Source organism: Sphaeramia orbicularis, chromosome 2 (genome assembly GCF_902148855.1).
Source record: "Sphaeramia orbicularis chromosome 2, fSphaOr1.1, whole genome shotgun sequence".
Taxonomy (NCBI): domain Eukaryota; kingdom Metazoa; phylum Chordata; class Actinopteri; order Kurtiformes; family Apogonidae; genus Sphaeramia; species Sphaeramia orbicularis.
In genome coordinates, this window is record NC_043958.1 from 1,912,611 (window position 1) to 1,934,868 (window position 22,258).

General features: G+C 39.7%; 2 protein-coding genes across 2 annotated transcripts in view; both read left to right on the top strand.

Annotated features, from left to right (window-relative positions):
- Window positions 1-10,497, top strand: part of LOC115436243 (arf-GAP with GTPase, ANK repeat and PH domain-containing protein 1-like) — a 114,845-nt gene extending 104,348 nt beyond the window's left edge. Inside the window, exons 16-19 of the mRNA XM_030159043.1 lie at window positions 275-365; window positions 1,756-1,978; window positions 9,916-10,024; window positions 10,309-10,497. Coding sequence (XP_030014903.1) covers window positions 275-365; window positions 1,756-1,978; window positions 9,916-10,024; window positions 10,309-10,497 — 612 coding nt within the window. The remainder of the gene's footprint in view (window positions 1-274; window positions 366-1,755; window positions 1,979-9,915; window positions 10,025-10,308) is intronic.
- Window positions 1-22,258, top strand: part of LOC115432728 (zinc finger protein 420-like) — a 597,943-nt gene that overhangs the window by 392,021 nt on the left and 183,664 nt on the right. The gene's annotated exons all lie outside the window — the stretch shown is intronic.

Below are 22,258 nucleotides of genomic sequence, written 5' to 3' on the forward strand. Positions count from 1 at the left end.
ATGTCCAGAAAATATATCTATAATCCACTGTTTTGTTACATTCTCTTATGTCATATTTAAGCATTGAGGTTTGTGTTTTGTCGTAGCAAATATCAGCCCATACTGAATCTGCAGATACTTAGAATTCAGATTTAACGATTATGGATCTGACATAAAGTATCTTCTAGCAACACGTCTAAAACTCTTCGTGAACACCAGGCCCAAAGCTTCTATTGTCATTCACTGTCAATCAACTGTATGCTAATGTTATTTGTTATGTATTTTCGCGTTTCAGTCGCGTCTGACAAGCCAGACGGAGGCCTTGGCGCTCCAGTCCATCCGAAGTATTCGAGGAAACGGCCGATGCGCCGACTGCGAAGCTCAGAGTAAGTATCAACCGAACACCGAAACCTAGATTGACTTCAAAACCAGGTTTACAAGGAAAAGATCCACGCTTCACATTAAGCAGAGCCTCATGACCTTTTAGAAAATCCTAGTTCATAGCTGTCGATAATCAGTAAAATCACAACGATGAAACGCAGCTGAATCAGATGTTTGATTATCCCAATTAAAATGACACATTTCTATAGCTTCCAGGAATAAAAACCAGGGGAAACAAATAACTTTGTTCTCTATTTCTTAACAAAACATCTTATTGGTTACTAGCTAGCTAAAATAGCGATTATATTAGATTAGATTAGACTAGATTAGATTAGATTAGATTAGATTAGATTAGTAGAACTTTACTGATCCCTTGGGCAGAGCCATAGGCACAGGTCTAAGAAGCATTAGAAGATTAAAAAGATAATAATTATAATCATTATTGTTATTATAGAATTCCGTCATAGTCAATATTTTCACGTTTGTTGGTTTAAAGTTGATCCCCTAAGTAAGTAAACTGATAATATAATAATTATAACACCGAGCTATTCGGTCATAGCCAATAATTTTCCAATTAGTCAGTAATATTAGCCAATTCCATTCGTGTATGTTGATGATTTTGCTCAATTCTCTCCAAAACATGTCAGTTTTTATCGTTAAACCTCTTAAAACTGTACCACACTGTTTAATATTAAGTTAATATTGTAATATTTAAGTACTACAGAGTTAAATTTAACTTGCACAAATAAAATCCTTCATTCGGAGCTGGTTCATTAAACCTTAGTTGGTCCTTGTTGGTGTAAACCATGGTTAAGTTGTTATTTTTAGTTATTTTTAACCTAATTCTTGACTTGTAATGACGTAAACAGTGATGACTCTTTGGCTACGTTCAGACTGCAGGCAAATATGGCCCTAATCCGATTTTTTTTGCCCATATGTGACCTGTTTCCGATCTGTTACAGTTTTTTTTTTTTTTTTCAAATCCGACCCAGGCCACTTTCATATGTGGTCCTAAATCCGATATGTATTTAATATTTTGCAATGCGACTTCAGTTTGAACAGCCAGGTTGCATTTATCCGACCTTTTCGTCATTGAAATGCGACAAACGTTACAGTTCTGCGTCCCAGGAGTGTTACTTCGTAAACACAGTGCGTGCCTGTGTGGTCACGTATTACATCAGAACACTTTTGCGCATGTGGGTCGCTTCAGGGTCGCATTCAGTTCATACTTAAAACTGTTAGAAGTCGCATTTAATGTGTAATATGAACGAGCACACAAAAACATCAGATTTCACCCAAAAATCCGAATTGTGCATTCAGACCTGCTGTCTGAACGTAGCCTTAGATACATCACATGTGTCATGTAGTTGAAGTATCATCTTAAATGGTCCTCAGACCCGGACTGGGCCAGCCTGAACCTGGGGGCCCTGATCTGCATCGAGTGCTCGGGGATCCACCGGAACCTGGGCACCCACCTGTCCCGGGTCCGGTCCCTGGACCTGGACGAGTGGCCCCTGGAGCTCATTAAGGTCATGTCGTCCATCGGCAACGAGTTGGCCAACAGCGTCTGGGAGGCCAACGCCCAGGGCCGCCTCAAACCCGGACCTGACGCCAGCAGGTAGGACCAGAACCCCACAGACCCACAACATGACCCCACATGGGTCCGATCACATCCAAAGCAGGTTTTTATGTGATTTTACCCAGGGTTTGGGATGTGAAAGGTACAGAAATACACATTAACACTGGAAGCTCAACATGGCAGTTTTGACGTCAACGTCTGAAAACATTCTGGAGGTTTTTATTGTGTCGACGAAGCGAAACACGAACTTCGTTTACGGTCTTTTTCAACTTGTTTTTGGGTTTTTTTGCGTCTTTTATGGAGTTTTCATCTTTTCGCCTTGTTGCATCTTTTTACGTAGTTTTTTTTCTTATGTCTTGTACATGTTTTTCCTCTTGTCGCGTCTTTTACCTTTTTCTTGTCTTGTGGCGTCTTTTACATAATTTTTGCTGCATGTTTTACAAACTGTTCATTCTGTAAAGTATTTTGCAGTTTTTGTCTTGTGTTTTTTTGTATTTTTTTTTGTCTTGTTTTTCATCTTGTTGCATCTTTGATGTTTTATTGTCTTATTATGTAGTTTTCATCTTGCTGCATCTTTTTGCCTTGCTTTTTTCTTTTTCCATCTTTTGTCTTGTTGCATGTTTTACATCATTTTCATCTTGTTGAGGTTTTTTTTTTAGTTTCATCGTTGCTGCATCTCTTGTCTTGTTTTTGTTTCATGTATTTTTCATCTTGTTGCATATTTTTACAGTTTTCATCTTAAGTCTTTTTTTCATGTCATTGTCTTTTACATCTTTTTCATCCTGTTATGTCTTTTTATGTAGTTTTCATCCTGTTGCATCTTTTTTTTTTTGTTTTTCCGTCTTGTTGCGTCTTTTATGTCTTGTTTTTTTGCATCTTTTTGTGTCTTGTTGCATCTTTTTCGTCGTTTTTGTCTTGTTGCGTCTTTTCTGTCTTTTTTTTTAATTGCATCTTTGTGTCTCGTTGCATCTTTGACGTAGTTTTTGTGGAATTTTTTTTTTTTTTTTTTAGTTTTTTTTTTTAGCTATTTTTTGTGTGGTTAAGCAGTTTTCATCCACATTCATCTGGTACTGCCGATTAAAGGTCGATGTCCGGTACGTCCAGATGGAGTCGTATGGTGTTGTTCAACCCGTGGTCACATGCACATCTCTGGACGCTCCGTCGGTGGTCAATAGGGGCGCTGTTTGAGCATCGAGGCTTCGTGGCGGATGTGCCGATATTGACAGAAAGTCCATTCGCTCCCGTCTCTGCCTCCGACCACCGGGGATAGAAACAAATCGGTGAACTTTAGCGCGACGCCGGCGTTGATGAGTGTTGCAGCGGCATGTTGTGTGTCTCTGTGTGTGTGTAATTATCGGCCGCTGTAGCTCTGGGAAGCCAGCAGCCATCATAACAAATTAGAGCTGACTGCCATCCGCATAAAGATCGACTTCCCCGTCCTCCCCCTGCACTCACCCCCCCAACGCTCATTAGTCAACAGAAGCACCTTATAATTACTCCCCACATGACCCCCCCACACACACACACACACACACTCACATCAGCACTCAGTGTGTACAGATACATGTATCTGAATAAATACACTGTCAAATACTCGTACATCTGCACAGCGGCAGCACGGCGCTCTCCAAATACTGCAGACGGGAGATGGATGAGCTCCATCGATGCAGAGGCAGAAGTAGCACGACTGCGATGTTGAAGCGTCAACATTTACATCTTTTATCTTCTGCTTCGTTTACGTCTTTATCTTTTATGTTGTTTGCGCATTTATGTCATTTTCATCGCTTTTATTTTCATGTTTTTTTGTCTTGTCATTTACGACATTTTCATCTTTTAAGTCATTTTCGTCTCGTCACAACTTTCATGTCATTTTTGTATCGTTGTGGCAGTTTTTTCTTGTCGCACCTTTTTTATTTGTTGCATCTTTTTCATATTCTTTACATTCTTTTTGTCTTTTACAACATTGTCATTGTATCATATCCTTTTTTTATTTTGTTGCGTCTTTCGCGTGTTTTTTTACTTTTTCCAACTTCACGTCATGTTGCATCACGTTATTTTCGTATTATCGCAATTTTTTTGTCTTGTATATTTTACATCTTATTGCATAATTTAATCATTAATTTGGTTGTGACTTTCATGTCATTTTCGTATTATCACATCTTTTTTCATTTGTTGCATCTTTTGTTTAAAATGAACAAAATCTTATTACTTGAGAATAAATCCCAGTCTTTTTTTCCTTTATGAGTTGGACTAAAACACATTTCCATTTCCAAATAATTATATCTTGGGAATCTACAGTTTTGCGATCATGAGAACCTTGCCATTGTTTTTTTTTTTTAAACTTCGGCTGTGGATAAACATCCTCCTTCCTAAACACCAGCCTAAGTCGTCTACCGATCTACTGATCGCCATTGAAAAATCCACCTTAATGTTGTATTTAGGCTTTTACAATGTAATGTAAAAGTCAGTTTAGGCAAAGAAACAACATGATAAGAGCTAAATTAACCCATAAAAACCCAAACACCCACCTGTGACCTAAACCAACCACTGATCTAAACGGTTTAATCCCTGTTGATCCACTAACTGACCAAAACCTACTGATGTAAAAAGTTTAATACATGTTGACCCACTAATCCTATCAATACATGTCAATAATTGGTGTAAAATCCAGTTCTTCATCTTTTCATGGTCATCAGATATGACCCATTTGCATGTTCAGAGGCTCTGTAGTTACCGTGGAAACACCGTCATCTTCTACAACACTGATTCACCAGTAAAACCCAAAGAGTTGGATCAATGACAGTGGATGGACACACTGGGTTTATGTTCAGTTAATGAGAGATTTGGCTGAAAAAGTCACTTTTCTTCAGTTTTCTCTGTTTCTGATAAAATAACCCTCAACTTTAATCTGAGCTTTTATGAACATCTACATGATCTGTGAATTAAATCTTGAAAAATACAAGATTTACACTGAAAAAACATAAAATGCAGAAGATAATATGTCAATAAATGGTGATAAATCCCTTAAGAAAGGTCAAATATAGAGAAAAATTCATTTGGGAACTGACAAAAGTAACACTGGGTCCTTATGTGTTAAGCAGCTAAATGTTACAAAACTAACCTTTAGTGCAATAATAATGCAAATGCAAAAAAATAAATTTCTTTCTCTCTTTTGGAACATCCTATCGTCTCATTTTGTGGATATGTGCAGATATTTCCACGTCTTTTCCGGTCGGCAGCAGTTTTACCTGTTTTTTTAATAACTGTCGCCAACAAAGCGGCAGTAACACACTCCGGCTGCAGACTCACAACGCCGTAAAACCGTAAAAAAAAAGAAGAAGAAGCCTGTACGAATACAGAAGCACTTTGAGTATCGACGTGCCATTAGCCTCCTCCTCACAGCGCTAATGCTTTTATTGTTGCTCGTGTTCCTATTTATTTATGAATCTGAAGCATGTTTCCCCCTGAAGAGATTAGAGAAGGAGGTCAATATTATCTCAATTAACCCGCGACGCTCCACTGCAGCTCCATCCACCCCCCCCCACCCCCCACCCCACTCCTGTCATAGTATTTATCAGCCCATTCCTTAAGTGGCTCGCTGTTTGTCGTTTCTCCTCCATAAATTCCTCTCTCTCTTTTCCCTCGTCCTCTCAGACTCTTTCTTCGTTACATCATTTTTCTTCTCGGCCTCGGCTTCGGTTCCTTTTCTTTGTTCGTCTTACATTCCAACATAAAAAAACATCCCATTTGTAAAGAAGCAAATGTAAATTCAGACCAAATAATGAGGATTGAAGCATTTATGTGTAAAATGTTTCCATTTCCAGACAAACCAGACTGAAAATATCAGGAAATGTTGAATTATTTTATCCTTTGCTCTATTTCAACAGCCTTACCAATGACAAAAATAGTTCAGATGATTAAAAAATAAGAATAATTATGCAGTTTTTGAACAAAAAAAATGTAAACATTCACTGATATTGAACTTTTAAGCTAACAAAACAGAAAAATGTGATTATTTGAGTTTATAAAATTATGTATTTGCAAGAAAAAACTAAGATCAATATTTTTTTCTCTAGTTTTTTGCTTGTTTTTTTTTGGGGGGGGGGGTTGAAAATTGTTAGAACTGATACATCACCAAAAGCATTTTCTTTGTCGTATATTTACAAGCAAAACATTTTCAATATTTGAAGATTTTACTTTTCTAAGTGATTGATTGATTTTATTTCTGTGAATTCTATAACCAGACTACTTAAGATGAAGAATTTGCATATTTAGGGGGAAATTGTGCTTATAAAGTTATAAATAACAAGAAAAAAACCCAACGCTGCTCACAGTTTTATCTTTCTTTCATGAAAAATTTACTTCATTAATGTGATTTTGTCTGTATTTTGTCATAATGTCCAAGAAACACTCAATATTCCCTGCTATTTTTTGTTATAAATTTGCAAGATAGACAAAATTTGCTTATTTAGGAAGAAAAAATGTGGATAGTTTAAATTTATAAAGTTGTACATTTGTGGAAAACAATTCATATTCTTGCACATTTTTTTCATCAACGTCAGAAATTAATTGAGTTGTTAAATCAGCCAAATCAACAAATCAGATCAAATAAAATACTATCGGATAAACTAGGAACTAACAGATATTTTAAATCCCATTGAAGCGTAAGTTTTATTTCGTTGTAAGTTTGTAAAACACAGATTACAGATATGACTTTACATCTAAGATAACAAAATTTTTTGACATTTAATCATGTAGGTGTGAGAAACAGTCACACATTTATGAAAAAAAAAAAAACTATACATTTTTATTCACGTATTTTTAAATATATATACCATCACTACGTACTTCCCTTCCTGTTCTATTCTGGGGGGGCGGGTCCTGTAAATTTGAGGAATTAACCCCTCGTAACTGTCAGGATTTTATTATTTCATCACATAATCATTTGTTCCACAAAATTGAACCACCTTTTCCATTGATATATTTGTAGTAGTTTTTGTTGATTTTAAGCTCGTTTGCAAATTGATGACGAATGAAAAGCATTTTATTGTAATTTCCATCTTGCAGTACCGTCATAGTCCACTAGGTGGCTATAGACATTGCTGTTTTGGTTCAGAAAACTACACCAGTTACTACCTGAAAATGCAGAAGCTGATGGAACCGTGCACTGATTCATGGTTTATAAAGCTGAAATATCCAGACTTTACATGAAGCTACAGATGATTTGTCTTTACTTCCTTGTTTTCCTGTTTCCTTCCCTTCACCGCCACATCCATCAGTTTCACACCGATACACTCCGGCCCAGAGGAAGGCGTGGAGGTTTTATGACAGCTTTATGGACTGCCACTGACGGTCTATGAAATTATATGTAGAAGCTGTGTCATTGAGGTTACGTTCAGCGCTCACCGCTCGCATCAAATTACAAATCAACCTGCGAGACGTCAACAAATAACAACACATGCACCAGTGTAATGCACTTAAATATGTGTAACGGCTGATAAACGGTGACGAACAGCAATCACTGACATCGTTAGAGGTTGTAAATATTATTGGATCACAATAAAAGAGATAAAGGTGAAACATTATGGAAACATGTATGATGATTATTTAATGCTTTACACCGTAGTTGGATTTTTTCTGACCCTGGCAAGACAAACAGCTAGGAAAATTGAAGTTGTTTTTTTTTTTTTTTTTTTTTTTTTTTTTACAGCAAGTAGCAGTGTTATTACAGTGACTGAAAGTGTAAAACAGAAACTAGCTTTGAAACTAAACTAAATATGAATAACAGTGTAATTCAATAATGACTAAAGCCTCAAAGAATTACAGATAAACTTACGTAGTTTTTTTTAAATCACTTAAAATATCACCATGGCTTTACACCATATACAAGTCATTATTATAAATAATAGTTTCAGAAACCATATTCAATGTCAGGAATACTTTAACATTCTATCAATTCATTATCAAACTCTGAAAGTAAATGAAATAATACTAGTCAGTTCCTACTACTTACATTCGTAAAGTCAAGGCCAAACTTAAAGACTAAATAAAAACAGATCTGATGAAAATTTCTGAACTTTAACTACTCTGAATAAAATATCACCTGTATTGTGTTTTTCTTCCCAGGTTATAAAGGCCCCTTTATTAAAGTAAACTGGAAGTCATCAATAGAATGCAGTTTTGCACCTGAATCATAAGCTGCGAGATATATATATATATATATATATATTATATATATAAAAAAGTGTTATTACCATTTTAACTGCATTATGTTTGACAGTAAATAGAAGACGACCCAAAGTAGAGCCTTGTGGGACACCTCCATATATCTGTGGTGTCAGATAACTCTAATGACTTTACAGTCGTCTTCAAATTGTTCAACTGCAAATCTGAAGTCCTCCCCAAAATGCGCACAACTCTACTGTTTTTTTTTTTTTAATCTTAAACCAAATTAAGAGAGAAATGAGCCCAGAGCATGTAAAACCATGTCATTTGCACAAAACAATATAACTACTATGTAAAGTGCAGTGATTTTACGGTAAATAGAAGAAGACCCAAAATAGAGCCTTGTGGGACACCTTCACCAAGTCACTATTTATGAACGTTAGTTTTCCTACCATAACAAGAACAATGTGGTAATAACAGCACATTTTATTTAAAAACTTTTTTTCTTGTATGCAAAATGTTCATATTAATGCAAATTCATAATAAGTGAGGTTTGACTTTTTTTTTATAAATATGATAATGATACAGAAACATAAATTAGCAGAGGTGCAATTCATTTCTACACTGACATTTCCCCCTTAATAACATTTAATTACATTGAGACAAAATCTGCTTGCATTTCCTTTATAATAAAACATATTTGATGCAACAATTTAGTTGCATGTGAACATAATTTCAGTGGAACTGCTTTTGATTGACTGAGGTCAGCGTTAGTTACTGAGGATAATCCACAGGCTGAGTGATTGTATGAATAATTAATGTGACTGATAAAGATAGTCTCTGCACTCTGGAAATGCCTTAAAGCACAAACAACCATACATGTACAGTGCACCGTTACAGAGAGAAAACTTCTGAAGTCAAAATGTGAAAGAGTTTTGTGTAATAACCTTTAAAGAACAAGAACAACTGAAAGACGAGAAAAGAATCAAAGACAGGACGATGTAGAATCACCTTAAATATTGAAAATTAAAGCCTTATCTGCACCCACAACATCGCCAATGTGACAAAAGTCCTCCACATTTAAGTGGATTAAAAGAGCAATGACAGGAAACTGTATAAAAGAAGACGAATCGGTGTAAGAGTGAGGAAAGGCCAGGGAGGCTTTGTCCAGGCAGCAGGAGGGGTGGGATGGGGGGAGGCTGATAGATGGAAAAATGCCCTCCCCTCGTGGTCTCCAAGTGAGTAATAGAGGCCGAAATTTCATTTTGCAAGTGGCTGATTTAATGATCCAAAGGGTAATTAATGGCCTGATTATCTTAATGTTAAATATGGCCAGCAGCAATTACGCTGACCTCCTGTCTGTCAAGGTCTGGCCCCCCACTCTCGCCTTCCAATTAGGTCCTGTTTGGAGGTTTGGGGGTTGGAGGAGAGGAAATGGAAGGAAAAGTAAAGGAGATGGAAGGAGGGAGGAGGAAAAACAAGAGAATGATGTGGATGAATGGGAAAGGAAAGGGGAAGAAAGGAAGACGCAACAGTGGATGGATGGGGAGAGGTATGGAAGTTGGAGGGAGGGATGGAGGTGCATTAGTATGGCCGTCACTATTAAACACCTCCATTTTTTTTGTCCTCCACCCCCCTTCCCTCCGCCGTCAACTTCCCCGTCCGACCGGAGGGAGGAATTATGTTCGGAGAGCTCGCACCTCGCCTCCACGGCGCCGCCCCCGTTCGATGAGATATGTGACAGGGCCGAGCCCCGCCATCTCCGACCGTTGTCATCATCTCTTTATCTTCTGCTTTCCCCCTCGTTTCAGTGGCCCGTTCATCCCTCACCCCGAACGCCTGCCCACAGCGACGGCCGGTCCAGGTCTCATTAACATCAGCGAGTCTCGGGCTGAGGAGAGGATTCTGTCGCCGCTAATCGTTCTAGGGCTCCAGCTCATTGCTGCAAATAAAGCGTGTTGCCACGCCTGTTTAGCGCCACAATGCTTCATTATGAAGAGCGATACTTGTTGACACGCGTCCCTTGCAGTGGTGAGAACAGGGATGTTGAGAAGGGCCAGAGCTGGGGAGACTGTTAGACTGTGGGTGAATACCAACTGAGCCAGAGGGATCCTGTTGGAAGTATTTTTCCCCTCACGAAGAACCACAAAAAGACTCAGCAGTCCTCTAAACGTTCCCATTAACCTCTGGCTGCCTGCGGTCAGCCGTCATCACCTCAGCTGGCACGGCCGCCCGGTGCCGCGCCCCAGCTGATGCCACCGCTGAAGGGGCTGCTAAGTTTGGGCGCGCTGCCCATCGTGGAGCACCCTCGGTCCTCAGTTCTTGGCGCCACAGCTCATTGTTTTAATTATCTGTCGAGTGGTGCATCAACACCAGCACCCAAGGCCTGTTAGACCCGGCGTGTTAGCGGGCCCGAGCGACAGCAAGTGACAGCGCAGCTAATCCGGCCTCCTGGCCACCGGACTGGGGAGGAGGTTGGCGGCCATGTGCCTCCGTCCCCTGGGCCTCCTCTGTCCTCCACCCCCCACCATCGACTGACCCTTGGCAGTCTGTCACAGAGGGTCAGCATCGTGGCATGTTTGTGTTCATGCAAAACTAAAAGTAGCTGTGAAACATAATTCCTTCGACTAAAATAAAAATGCAAACAGCAGCTTCACAAACACAAAATGTAAGTGAAAAACTCGGTAGAGTATTGGACTGTGTTTTCTGTGATCAACGAAGATTTTGAATGTGAAGAATGGACTTGAGTTCAGTTGGTCTTCCTCAGTGCGCCAAACAGATATGCATACAAAGAAAATCTGTTAGCATTTCACCTCTACCTGACTGATTAGCAGACATCAATACTGAAATTACAAAACATATCAGACCTTACTATCTAGTAAAACATATTGACAGCCAGTAACTACATACAGCTAATGTTAGCATTAAACCACTTTAGAGCTAATAAAACTATTTGACATTCTTACATGACGTAATAGTCAAGGCATACGTTTATTTCTTAAACTTCTACCAAAATTCACACATCTTGGTGAAGGAGCAAAAAACAGCTGTCCCTATATACGCATATGTATTTATATGAATGTAACCAAATTCAGAGATAATTGAGCCCAGAACATATAGACTTTGTCAGATGAAAAAACACAATATAGTTACTATGTAAAGTGCAGTGATTTTACAGTAAATCGAACAAGACCCTCACTAGAGCTTTGTGGGACACCTTCAGCAAAAGTGGAAAACTGTCGTTTGAAGATGTTCTTTGTTAATTTTTTTTATTTTTTTTATTTTTTTTGTGCATTTTTAGCTAACACTGTAATCACATTAATACAAAATCAATGATAGGGCCCTAAAAAGTTAACTGACTTGTTGTGCTGAACAGTGATATTGTGTTATTGATTAGAACATTTGAGTTTAAACCCTGGGTGTTAGATGGTCATGGGCGCTGTCTGAATATGTGGTGTTTAATAGATACGGCAGGTGTTTGGAATAAGAACTGAAATACAGAACATCCATACAGTTGGCATTTTAATACATCCTTATTCAAAGTCTGTTACCAAATTACACCCCCCCCCTTCCCCCCAACCTCCTCCTTCTGAAGTCCACCTCTGTTTGTTGACGTTGGCTGTCCTATGTTAGTATCATTCGACCGTAACAGGTACATGAAGATGTTTTTTTTATTTTCTCAACTGCCAAGTCTTCGCACCGACTCCTGGTTCAGAGAGATCACAAAAACGCCGAAGAACTAAAGAAACGTCAATGAGCGTGAATCATCCCCACTGGTGCGCTGGCGTGAACAATAAAACGAGGCAGAGATATGTCGGTTCGGGGTTGCCACACATTAATTAGACAGCAGAAAAATGAGCAGTAGCGAGGGCGGCTAAAGAATGAGCGTGCAGGTCTGCTTCGCCGCCGCCGCCACGCACTTAACAGCGGGCCCCACATGACGAATGCACGGCCAGTAATAATTCAGCAGCAGGTCTGTCGGCGCTGGGAGCCAAGAGGAAAAAATAAGGGCCCTTTATGGGAACAGATTAGTCTTGTCCCCCCTAAGAAAAGGCCAGCGCTAACAGATTTAAAATTAGACCAGGGGCTTTTAATCTGGGCCGGGTGCAGGTGCGGCGGACGCCCCGACACGGCGGCAGGATTGGACTCCGGGGACCAGATGGGGTGGCTGGAGGGAGGAGGAGGCGGGCAGGGGGCCCACATCACAAGATAATTGCCCCCCAGGGTCAGAGGGAGCGGCGGGGGAAGGAGGGGCTGGCGCTGCCTCGTACCCCGTAAAAAAAAGCCAAAGTGATATCAGCCCCACTCAGGCCCCTCCCCTTTTTGGATCCTGTGATCATAACACAGATTGGACTGGTGTGATTGGCGATGGACACATGCCACATCAGACGACCAGATACTGATACAGGACGGGTTCAGGGACCATCCGTAAATCTCAGCGCTAAACATTTGATCGACCAATTAGTCATAGTCGACACCAGCTAATGTAATTATCAATCAGCTGTTGAGAAAAGTCCAAACTCATATTCATTCTTCAATTTCTGGGTTCTTTCCTCTTATGTAGCTGCAACCTGAAGGTCTGCAGATCGCTGGACATGAGGTCCGTCTCAAATGGACTTTGGTGGAAAATAAAAGCTAAACAAATACGAACCGCACTCCGAATAGTCACAGTTTATCGGCTCGATTCCAGATCTATCAATAAACTACAGAGTTAACATCAAGTAACAAACACATATGGAAATATTTAGACTCAGCTGTCCAATAGTTATTTTTGGCTTTTTTTAGTCTCTATGTAGATCTATTACAACAGGTTTTTTGTTTTTTTGTTTTTTTCAGTCTTAAAAATCCAGTTAGTCTGTCATTTTTGGATTTGGGAAACACTTGACATTTAATGAATCGAGAACTTTTGAAGAATTTCATAAATTGGAACAAAATATATGATATTAACAGGCATCTGATAATTGTCTTGCATTAACAGCTCACTGTGAATTCAGTCAGTAGTTCAATGATTAAAAAAAAAAAAGCTTAATTTAACTATAGAGATAAAACTGTGTCCTCTTTTAGGGACTTTGACTCATGTTATTTATTCATTTGTTAAAGAAATCTGACTCGTATACCTAGAATTAAACCTTTACCATGGAGCCAATAATTCAAAATTAAATGAAAACCTTTAATGCAACAACAGATTTGTAGCATCGCAGATAAAAACATATTAGCATTTGCACCAACTGTGTTTATTTTTATTTCTATGCATCTCGCTCCAACATTTAAATCTTGGTCCTTGTAGAATAGTTGTCACATTTTTGTCAAACTATTACAAGTTTTCTGCTACTTCCTTGTGGTTTTGCATCATTATCGCAGTATTTCTACAACATCCAGACGCAGTAACACTACATGCTACATCTGCGGCGTTTCTGTAATTACACTATTTAAGATGACACGATCTATAAAACCCCACTGAAGCAGATCATACCACAAATTAATCACACAGCCCTAGTTTCTAGTGACACATATTTCACCTCCAAAATAATTAAACGCGATCGTTTCTTTGGTACAAGTATCTCTGGATTTCCCACGAGATCAGGCGTGTGCTGCCGATGCGTGGGATTATGTACATACATGTGCACGGAGCTGTTTCATCTGCATCGGTTAACTGGCCGATCCCGCCCGCCGTCATCTCGCCGCCATTATCTGCAGCCCCAGAGAAGAGCCTCCTGACAGACAGGGCCAGTGCAAACGTTGGAAAATAATTGGCCCCTACATTCTAATTCATCTGTAAAAGGGAGGCCTTGATTAAATTAGTCCTAATAGACATTATTTTGTACATGACTGCCTCGCCGCTGCTGTAACTGCGTCCCCTACTCGCCTAACAAGCCCCCCAATTTACTATTGACATTAAGCCGGCTGACACGAGCCAATCACCAGGCCATTCATCGTTTGTCATCACAGCGAGGTTATGCTAATGCGGGCTAAAAGCACAAACTAAATGCACATTCTTTATGCCTGAGTCATCAGATTAACCTCGCCATCCACTGCCCCCTCCCCTCCCTTATTTTAATAATGAAGAAATAATAACGCTCTCTACATGCGTGACTCCGTCCGTCCGTCCTCTCCTGCTCGCCGTGAGCCAGCCAACTCCGACCCCCCCCCCCCCCCCCCCCCCCCCCCCAACCCCACCTCACCCTGTGGTTAATTGGCTCAGTGGGCAAATTGCTCATAGAGTAAAGAAAAAGGAGAAAGGGGGTGGAAAAACCGGACAGCAGAGTCGTCCTCGCAGTCGCGGTTAATGTGTTTAGATGGAATGGGTTCACGGCGAGTCGCAGCCGGCTGGTAACATTTAAAAAACCTTCAGCGGCAAAGAGAAATTCACTTACAAAACACGGTAGGATCCATCATTTCCTTCCGTTAATCATCCAGTTTAGTGTGTTTAACGCTGCAGAAGTAAGAATGTAGGAAGAAAGCAAATCAGCCAATTTCTTCTTGTTTTGGTCAAATATTCTCAAAAAAAAAAACAAGTCTGCAAACTACGAAAAGAGCTTTTATTCCCTGAGGTTTTTTGGAGTAAAAAGTTGGCAAATGTGAAAAAACGATAGAATTTGTGACCTTTAACGAACACCTCACAAAGAATTTTTATGAATGAATGAATGAACAAATGAAATTTTTTTTTAAATTTATTTCGATTATGTACAAAACACAAACAAAAGAACATACACTCCACACAATTTTTAACTAAAAAAGGAGGACGCTGAAGGCACAGGTTTATTTCTGCTTCTCCAATTCCCATCTTTTGAATTACCTGAAGTTGCTGCAAGTAAAACATTAGCACAAATTAATCTACATTCAGTTTCTTAAGTCACTTAGAGGTTATTTGACAACTTAAAGCTTTTTTAAAACTTGACAACGAGCTACACTTTCAATTCATCATTCAATTGATTCCATAATTTGACCCCTGTAACAGCTTTCTCTCCGAAACCTCAAAATCTCATTTCAGCATCGACCTGACCTGCAGTATTTTACAATGAACCCAAAATGTACAAGTTCCATCTCACATTATCTATGTTTAAACATAACACAAACCCTGCAGGTTAAAGTAGAATAAAACCCATTATATTAATTGTAGCACTGACACCAGATCAAACTTTAACCAGGACTAAAGCGACAAACAGACCTAGAGAAAAGTCAGTCTGAGGTTTTAACCCTTCGAGGTCTGAGCCTTTTTTGGCTGTTTTTCAGTACTTTTGATTTGGCCTTTATATACTATACACAGAAATGTTCACTATACCCATGTTTGGGATCTTTTTATTCAGCACAACTTCATCTATCCCATCTGTTTGTTATTTTTTCACTTTAACCTACTATATCAACACAAAAGGACAAAAACACACAAAAATATAAAATCCAATTTGAAAAATTTAGATAATTTATTGCATAAATAACACAAAGATGCTTAACGAATGTTTTCAAAGACTTTAAAAGTGAATATTGGTTCAAAGTATTAGGTATAGAACACCAAAATTGTAATAAATTAAAACTATACTCAGATATTTGACATAAAAGCAGATCTTTACATTGGCGTTTCTCAGGTTTTCTCCCCCCACCACCCCACCCCCAGTCCTCCCAGTTTCCACATCCAGTTCAGGTGGGGGTCATTCTCACCCTTACCTGTAATACTAATGCAGTCTGTGGATTAGAATTCACAGATTTGGCCACTTTTTTCTGTTTTGAAAACAGACAAAAAATGACAAAGATATGGTCAGAAATCTAACACCCCCCCCCCCCACACACACACACACACACACACACACATTTTCTTTTACTCACATTTTTTTGCTCTGGTTTCAAACCATCATACATCTGGTTGTATTTGCTCTTTCAACATCAAATAAAAAGTGAGAGAGTGTTTCAAGTCCACACCTTCAAATGCAATCGTCCCGGTGGTCTACGACTTCCGACGCTACGACGTATTGAAAATGTCATGTGATTGACATGTGACTGTGGACCCCTAAGCGTTAAGAGGCCTAGGTGCATTATTTGCAGGTAAAATATAATATTTTCCCAATAAGAAATCTATATTTTCCTAATATTTTATTACAGCAGGTGAGAGCAGATGAAAATAAACCAAACACTTAAAATATAAACTTTCTGAAGAAATCTACTGTAGACCAGAAGAGTCATTTATTCAGTTTGGACACTTTCCGAACTAATTTTATAATTTTTGGTTTGTCAGAACTCTGACTCCGTTCTTAATTATCTCCAGTGGTCTCTTCTAACCATTGGAATGAATGGGTCTGGATCTGGTGGCATGGAGAAACCATGTGGCACAGAAACAGGACGTGAACCTTCAGTGAGCTGTCGGGTTCTTAAGGGTCTTTGCTTTAACCTTTAAAGTTCTGTCAGTGACTAAACGCTACTAAAAACAAGTGAAAATTCTTTAACCCAATAAATGCAGATTTTTTTTATTTGTTTTTTTTTTTTTTGTAGAAGTTCCAAATAAAGACGAAAACTAAATCTATGTATGTCTATTTGGTCCTAATATATTAGATTTTGCAGCATCACCATGGTGACAGTGTCAAAGCTTTCTCAAAAACTTAAAGAACTTTTCATCGCTAAGGTCTTTAGTGTTTTGAGTAACATAGAATGCACATCAGCTGCGAAAACTATAATAAAATTCAGAAAGGCGGACTTCCTGTTGAGTTGACGTTATGTGAATAGGAACTTTATTTTTTCGTAGTTCCTTGGATGCTTTATTGCAGCGTCAACAGCACTAGGGGTCGCTAACAAGCCATTTAGCAAAGGTTGTTTGCAGATTCCAAAAACTTGCACATTTGTGTCATTTTTTTGCGTATTTTAGCCTCTGAATCCACGTGTGACCCTTTTAGACTTCTTCTTCTCCTTCTACATCCTGTTGTCCATTTACTCTATTCTCAGTGTTTACCCATGTTGCACCTCTTCTCCAGCCCCTCCCCCATCTTCTTCTGCTCTTTGTATCTGTGTAGCATCAGTGAAGCATTACGTTTCAGCTGAGAGATCACCTCCACCTCCTCCACCTCTGCACTCATTTACATCACCCTTCCTCTTCTTCTTCTCCCTTTTCTTCACCTTCTTTTTTCTTCTCCTTTTCTTCCTCTTTTTCTTCTTCTTCTCGTCTTTAATTATCTGTTTCTATCCGAGGGCAGCTAACGACCACTGAGAAAGTACTAATTGATTTCAGCCTCTCTCCTTGTCTTTCCTTTTTTTTTTTCCTTTTCTCTCCTGCTGGAAAAAAACACTGAAAACCACGTTGGGTTTTGGCTGAATTTAAAGGTGAATTTTTGCCTGAAACCGCCGCTGCCACCAGCAGAACATGACAGTGATTTATCTTAAATGCGCATTAGGTCGGCAGTTAGCTGATGCTCTTATCCACGCTCTATCTATCTATCTATTAATCTATTAATTAGAGGGCTAATTAGGCCAGAAGAGAAGCCAGTGACACGGTGTCACTCTTAACCCTGATTCCTACCGCTCATTACCTCCAACACGCTGTAATTAATGACCCTTTAACGCCAGCGTCTCGGCTCGTACATCTCAGCTCCTGAGCTGCACAATCCCCCATTCAACCCTTTTCTTCTATGAAAAAACAACAAAAAATGCCCTTTTCCACTAGATTGAGGTTTAATTAAACGTTATCTTTTTGTGTCTTTGTTTTTATTTATTTATTTATTTATTTTGTCTTTTGTCATTTTCATCTTAAGTTGTTTTCTGTCTCTTTTCTTTTCCTGTTGCACCTTATAGTTTAAAAATAAAGCAACAAAATATTATAACTTTTGTCTCATATTTCTGTAATTAATCAAGTCTTTTGCTGTTATTGTGATTTTTTTAAGTAAAAAAAAAGGACGTCTGTCCATCCGTCTTAAGATTTTTGTCCAACTGAAGACTATTCATCCAATTTGGCTGACAAACTGCGATCAGATTGAAAGAGAAAATTGTTACAGAATACTGACTAGAATAATGTTTGTCTTAGTTTGACTGAATGCCTCAAAAGGACACTAATTAAAAAAAAAAAAAAAAAAAGTTTAATCTAGTTTAAAATTATCTTGACTTTAAAATTCTGAGGGTAGGGTCTCAGTGAGCAGGAGGGGCAGGGGGTCTTAGTAAGCGCTGACTACTTTTTCTTGTTTTCCTCTTTTTTTTTAATGATTTATTTGTCTTTGAGTTTTAGTTCCCATTTAGCTTCTGTCACCAAAACCTACAGAATATTGGGCCTGAATCTTCATTTTTTTCTATATGTTTTTGATTAATTTTTAGCTTCTCTGGGGTAGAAGATTATGATTAGCACGGTGTGGTTAGCAGGTGGGATTACTGTGGTGTTATTAGTACGATGTGATTAGCGTTGTGGTTAGCGCAGTGTGGTTTGTGGTCGTGTGATTAGCAGGGTGTGGTTAGCGTGGTGTAGTTAGCGCAGTGTGGTTTGTGGTCGTGTGATTAGCAGGGTGTGGTTAGGGTGTGTAGTTAGTGGGAGTGGTTAGTGCAGTGTAGTTAGTGGGGTGTGGTTCGCGTGATGTAGTTAGCGGGGTGTGGTTAGTGCAGTGTAGTTAGTGGGGTGTGGTTAGCGGGGTGTAATTAGTAGGGTGTGGTTAGTGCAGTGTAGTTAGCGTGGTGTAGTCAGTGGGGTATGGTTAGCGCAGTGTAATTAGTGGGATGTGGTTAGCAGGTCGTGGTTTGTGGGGTGTAGTTAGTAGGGTGTGGTTAGCGGGTTTGGTTAGTGCGGTGATGACTACGGGGTGTGATTAGGGGGTTGTGGCTAGCACGGTGTAGTTAGTGGAGTGTGGTAAGCTTGGTGTAGTTAGCGTGGTGTAGTTGGTGGGGTGTTGTTAACAGTTCATGGTTTGCAGTTAGCAGTTTGTGGTTTGCGTGACATAGGTAGTGGGGTGTGGTTAGCAGGTCGTGGTTTGTGGGGTGTAGTTAGTAGGGTGTGGTTTGCGGGGTTTGGTTACGCAGTGTAGTTAGCAGGGTGATGATCAGTGGGGTGTGATTAGCGGGTTGTGGCTAGTGCGGTGTAGTTAGTGGAGTGTGGTAAGTTTAGTGTGGTTAGCAGGTTGTGGTTAGCGTAGTGTATTTGGTGGGGTGTGGTTAGCATGGTGTGGTTAGCGGGTCGTGGTTAGCGTAGTGTACTTAGTTGGGTGTGGCTAGCATGGTGTGGTTAGCGGGTCGTGGTTAGCGTAGTGTAGTTGGTTGAATGTGGTTAGCATGGTGTGGTTAGCGGGTCATGGTTAGCGTAGTGTAGTTGGTGGGGTGTGGTTAGCAGGTCGTGGTTAGCGTAGAGTAGTTGGTGGGGTGTGGTTAGCATGGTGTGGTTAGCGAGTCGTGGTTAGCGTGGTGTAGTTGGTGGGGTGTGGTTAGCATGGTGTGGTTAGCGGGTTGTGGTTAGCATGGTGTAGTTGGTGGGGTGTGGTTAGCATGGTGTGGTTAGCATGGTGTAGTTGGTGGGGTGTGGTTAGCATGGTGTGGTTAGGGGTATGATTAGCGGGGTGTGATTAGCTCCGTGTCCGGCTCTTTCTCGGGATGGTGGGTGGTTGACCTTCCTCCCCCCTCAGTATCTGGGAGGACGTCCACTTGTCCATTTGTCCAGTCGCCGTCTTAGTCTTTTGACGACAGGAAACCGTGTACGTAAACACAAGCGGACAAAGCAGGCGCTCATGGGTAACGTGCACACAAACACACAGGCGCACAATGCGGGGCCGCTGACCTCAAACAACAGACAGGAAATCACAGCGCAGTGGGCCCGGTGTGAACGCCGCCGCCCCGCCGTTTCCAACGGCGACGGGGACCAGACCCTGATGAAGCTGTCAATCATCGGGTCCATCAGTGGAGACGAGGACTGGAAGGAGTTAAAGTTTAAAGAGTTAAGTTCCTCTGCTTGTTTTAGTTTTTTGTGTCTACATGTTTCTGTTACCATCTATTATCACTTCCCTTCTTTTTTCTTTTCTTGTTGCGTCTTTTACTCGACAGTTGTTGCTTTGTTGTGTCTTTTATATTGTTTGCATTTTTGGTTTTTTTTTGGTTTTTTTACGGCATTTTCATCTTTTTGTCTTTTCCACTGTTTTCAGGGTTTTTGGGTTATTTTTTTTATCTTGTTACATCACCTTCATCTTTAACACCATTTTCTTTTCTTTTTCCTGTTCATGTTTTTATTTTTTTACAGCTCTATGTTTTTTAATTTATTCTTGTATTTTATTCCTTTATTTTGTTTTTTCTTTATTTGTCTGTGCAGCACTTCCATCCACTGCGGTTGTTTTAAAGCGCTTCACAAATAAAGTTGGATTGTTTCATGTTGTAGTTTCTGCGTCACTGTTTTCATGTTTTTGTGTCTTTTAAACTGTTTTCAGGGTTTGTTTTTTTTTGTCTTGTCACATCACCTTCATCTTTAACACCATTTTTTCTTGTTTCATCTTGTTTTTTGCGTTGTTGTGTCACTGTTTTCATCTTGTTCATTATTTCAGTGTGGTGGAATTTTCGTCTTTACACATTTTCTGTCTTCGTTCTTTTGTCTTTTCTTGTTTCGTCTTCGGTGCCATTTTGGTTTTGTTGCATCTTTTAGACCATTTTCACCTTTTTGTGTTTTTTTTTTTTTTTGTGTCTTGTTGCGTTGTTTTACGTGTGGATGTTGTTGCGTCGGCTGTGTGTGTGTATGTGTGTGTGTGTTGTGTAGCGTTGTGTGTTTGTGTGTCTCCTGTGGCTGGTGTGATGTTATCATTGAGTGTAACTGACTGACACACACTCCCTCTGGGCCAGTGTCCACATATTAACTGTGTGTGTCTGTGCGTGTCTGTTTGTGTGCGTTTTCCTGTCACATGCCATCTCATTGGGACCCCTGTTTAATTATCTACCCAGCATGCCTCGGTGCTGCGGCGTCTAATGGGATGTGAAAAGACACACACATTAACACACGGAATGCGAGTGTGTGCGCTCAGCGACACATGTTAACGCAAACTGTCACACAAACACACAACACACACACTGTGGTTAATTAGTGCAATTAGCCTCCACGCTGCTTGCCGTGACACACACAAACACCAACGAGGACATTCGCCGTGTCATCGAATGTTCGTCAAACGCCGCCGAGGACGCCAGTGTGTGGACGTCTGAAAGGGCACGGTGGAGACCAAAACGGAGCCAAAAGGACGGCGGATTTTTCTGATCTCAACACGCGCCGAGTGAATTTGTTTGATCTTTGTGTAATTATGTTAGAATTGTAAGACGCAGGGACTTCTGGTGCGTTCAGGTGCACCTCGGAAACTTTTACATCATTTTCATCCTATTTCGTTTCACATCTTTTAAGTCATTTTTCGGTTCTTTTTTGTTACATTTGACAGTTTTGTTGTGTTGTAGTTTTTTTTTAACATCGTAATCATCCCGTTGACTCGTGTTTTGCACCGTTTTTATCTCGCGTCATTTTTTTTGCGTCTTTTTAATCTTGTTTTGTCTTTTAGTTGTTGTCGTCTTGTTTGATCTTTTGCGTGTTTTCTTATTCTTGCACCTTTCTTGCTTTTTTCTCATCTTTTACGTCGCTTTTGTCTTTCAGTCACATTTGTCGTTTTCTTGTTTTTCATCTCGTGTGTTTTGTGTTCTTTTCGTTTTGTTGCATCTTTTTCTTTTCTGTCTTCTTTCTTAAGTCTCTTAACTCCATTTTGTTCTGTCTTTTCAATCTTCATCTTTCAGTCTTTTTTGTCTTTTCCATCTTGTTCTGTCTTTTCGTCTTTAGGGCTTTTCCGTTTGGTTTCGTCTTTTCCATCTTTTCGTCTTCTCCGTCTTTTTTGTCTTTTCTGTCTTGTTCCATTTTTTCCGTCTTTGTCTTTAGGTCTTTTCCTTTTTTTTTGTGTTTTCTCCCCTTTTCATCTTTTCCGTCTTTTTTTTCTTTTGCCTTTTACGTCTTGATCTGTCTTTTCCATCCTTTCTGTCTTGTGTCTTTTCAGTCTTGTTCCATCTTTTCCGTCTGTCTTTAGGTCTTTTCTGTTTGGTTTCGTCTTTTCCATCTTTCGTCCTTAGGTCTTTTCCATCTTTTCGTCCTTAGGTCTTTTCCGTCTTTTCATCTTTAGGTCTTTTTCCATTTTTCCGTCTTCGTCTTTAGGTCTTTTTCAGGGTTTTTTTTTGTCTTCCTCCATCTTTTCATTTTTC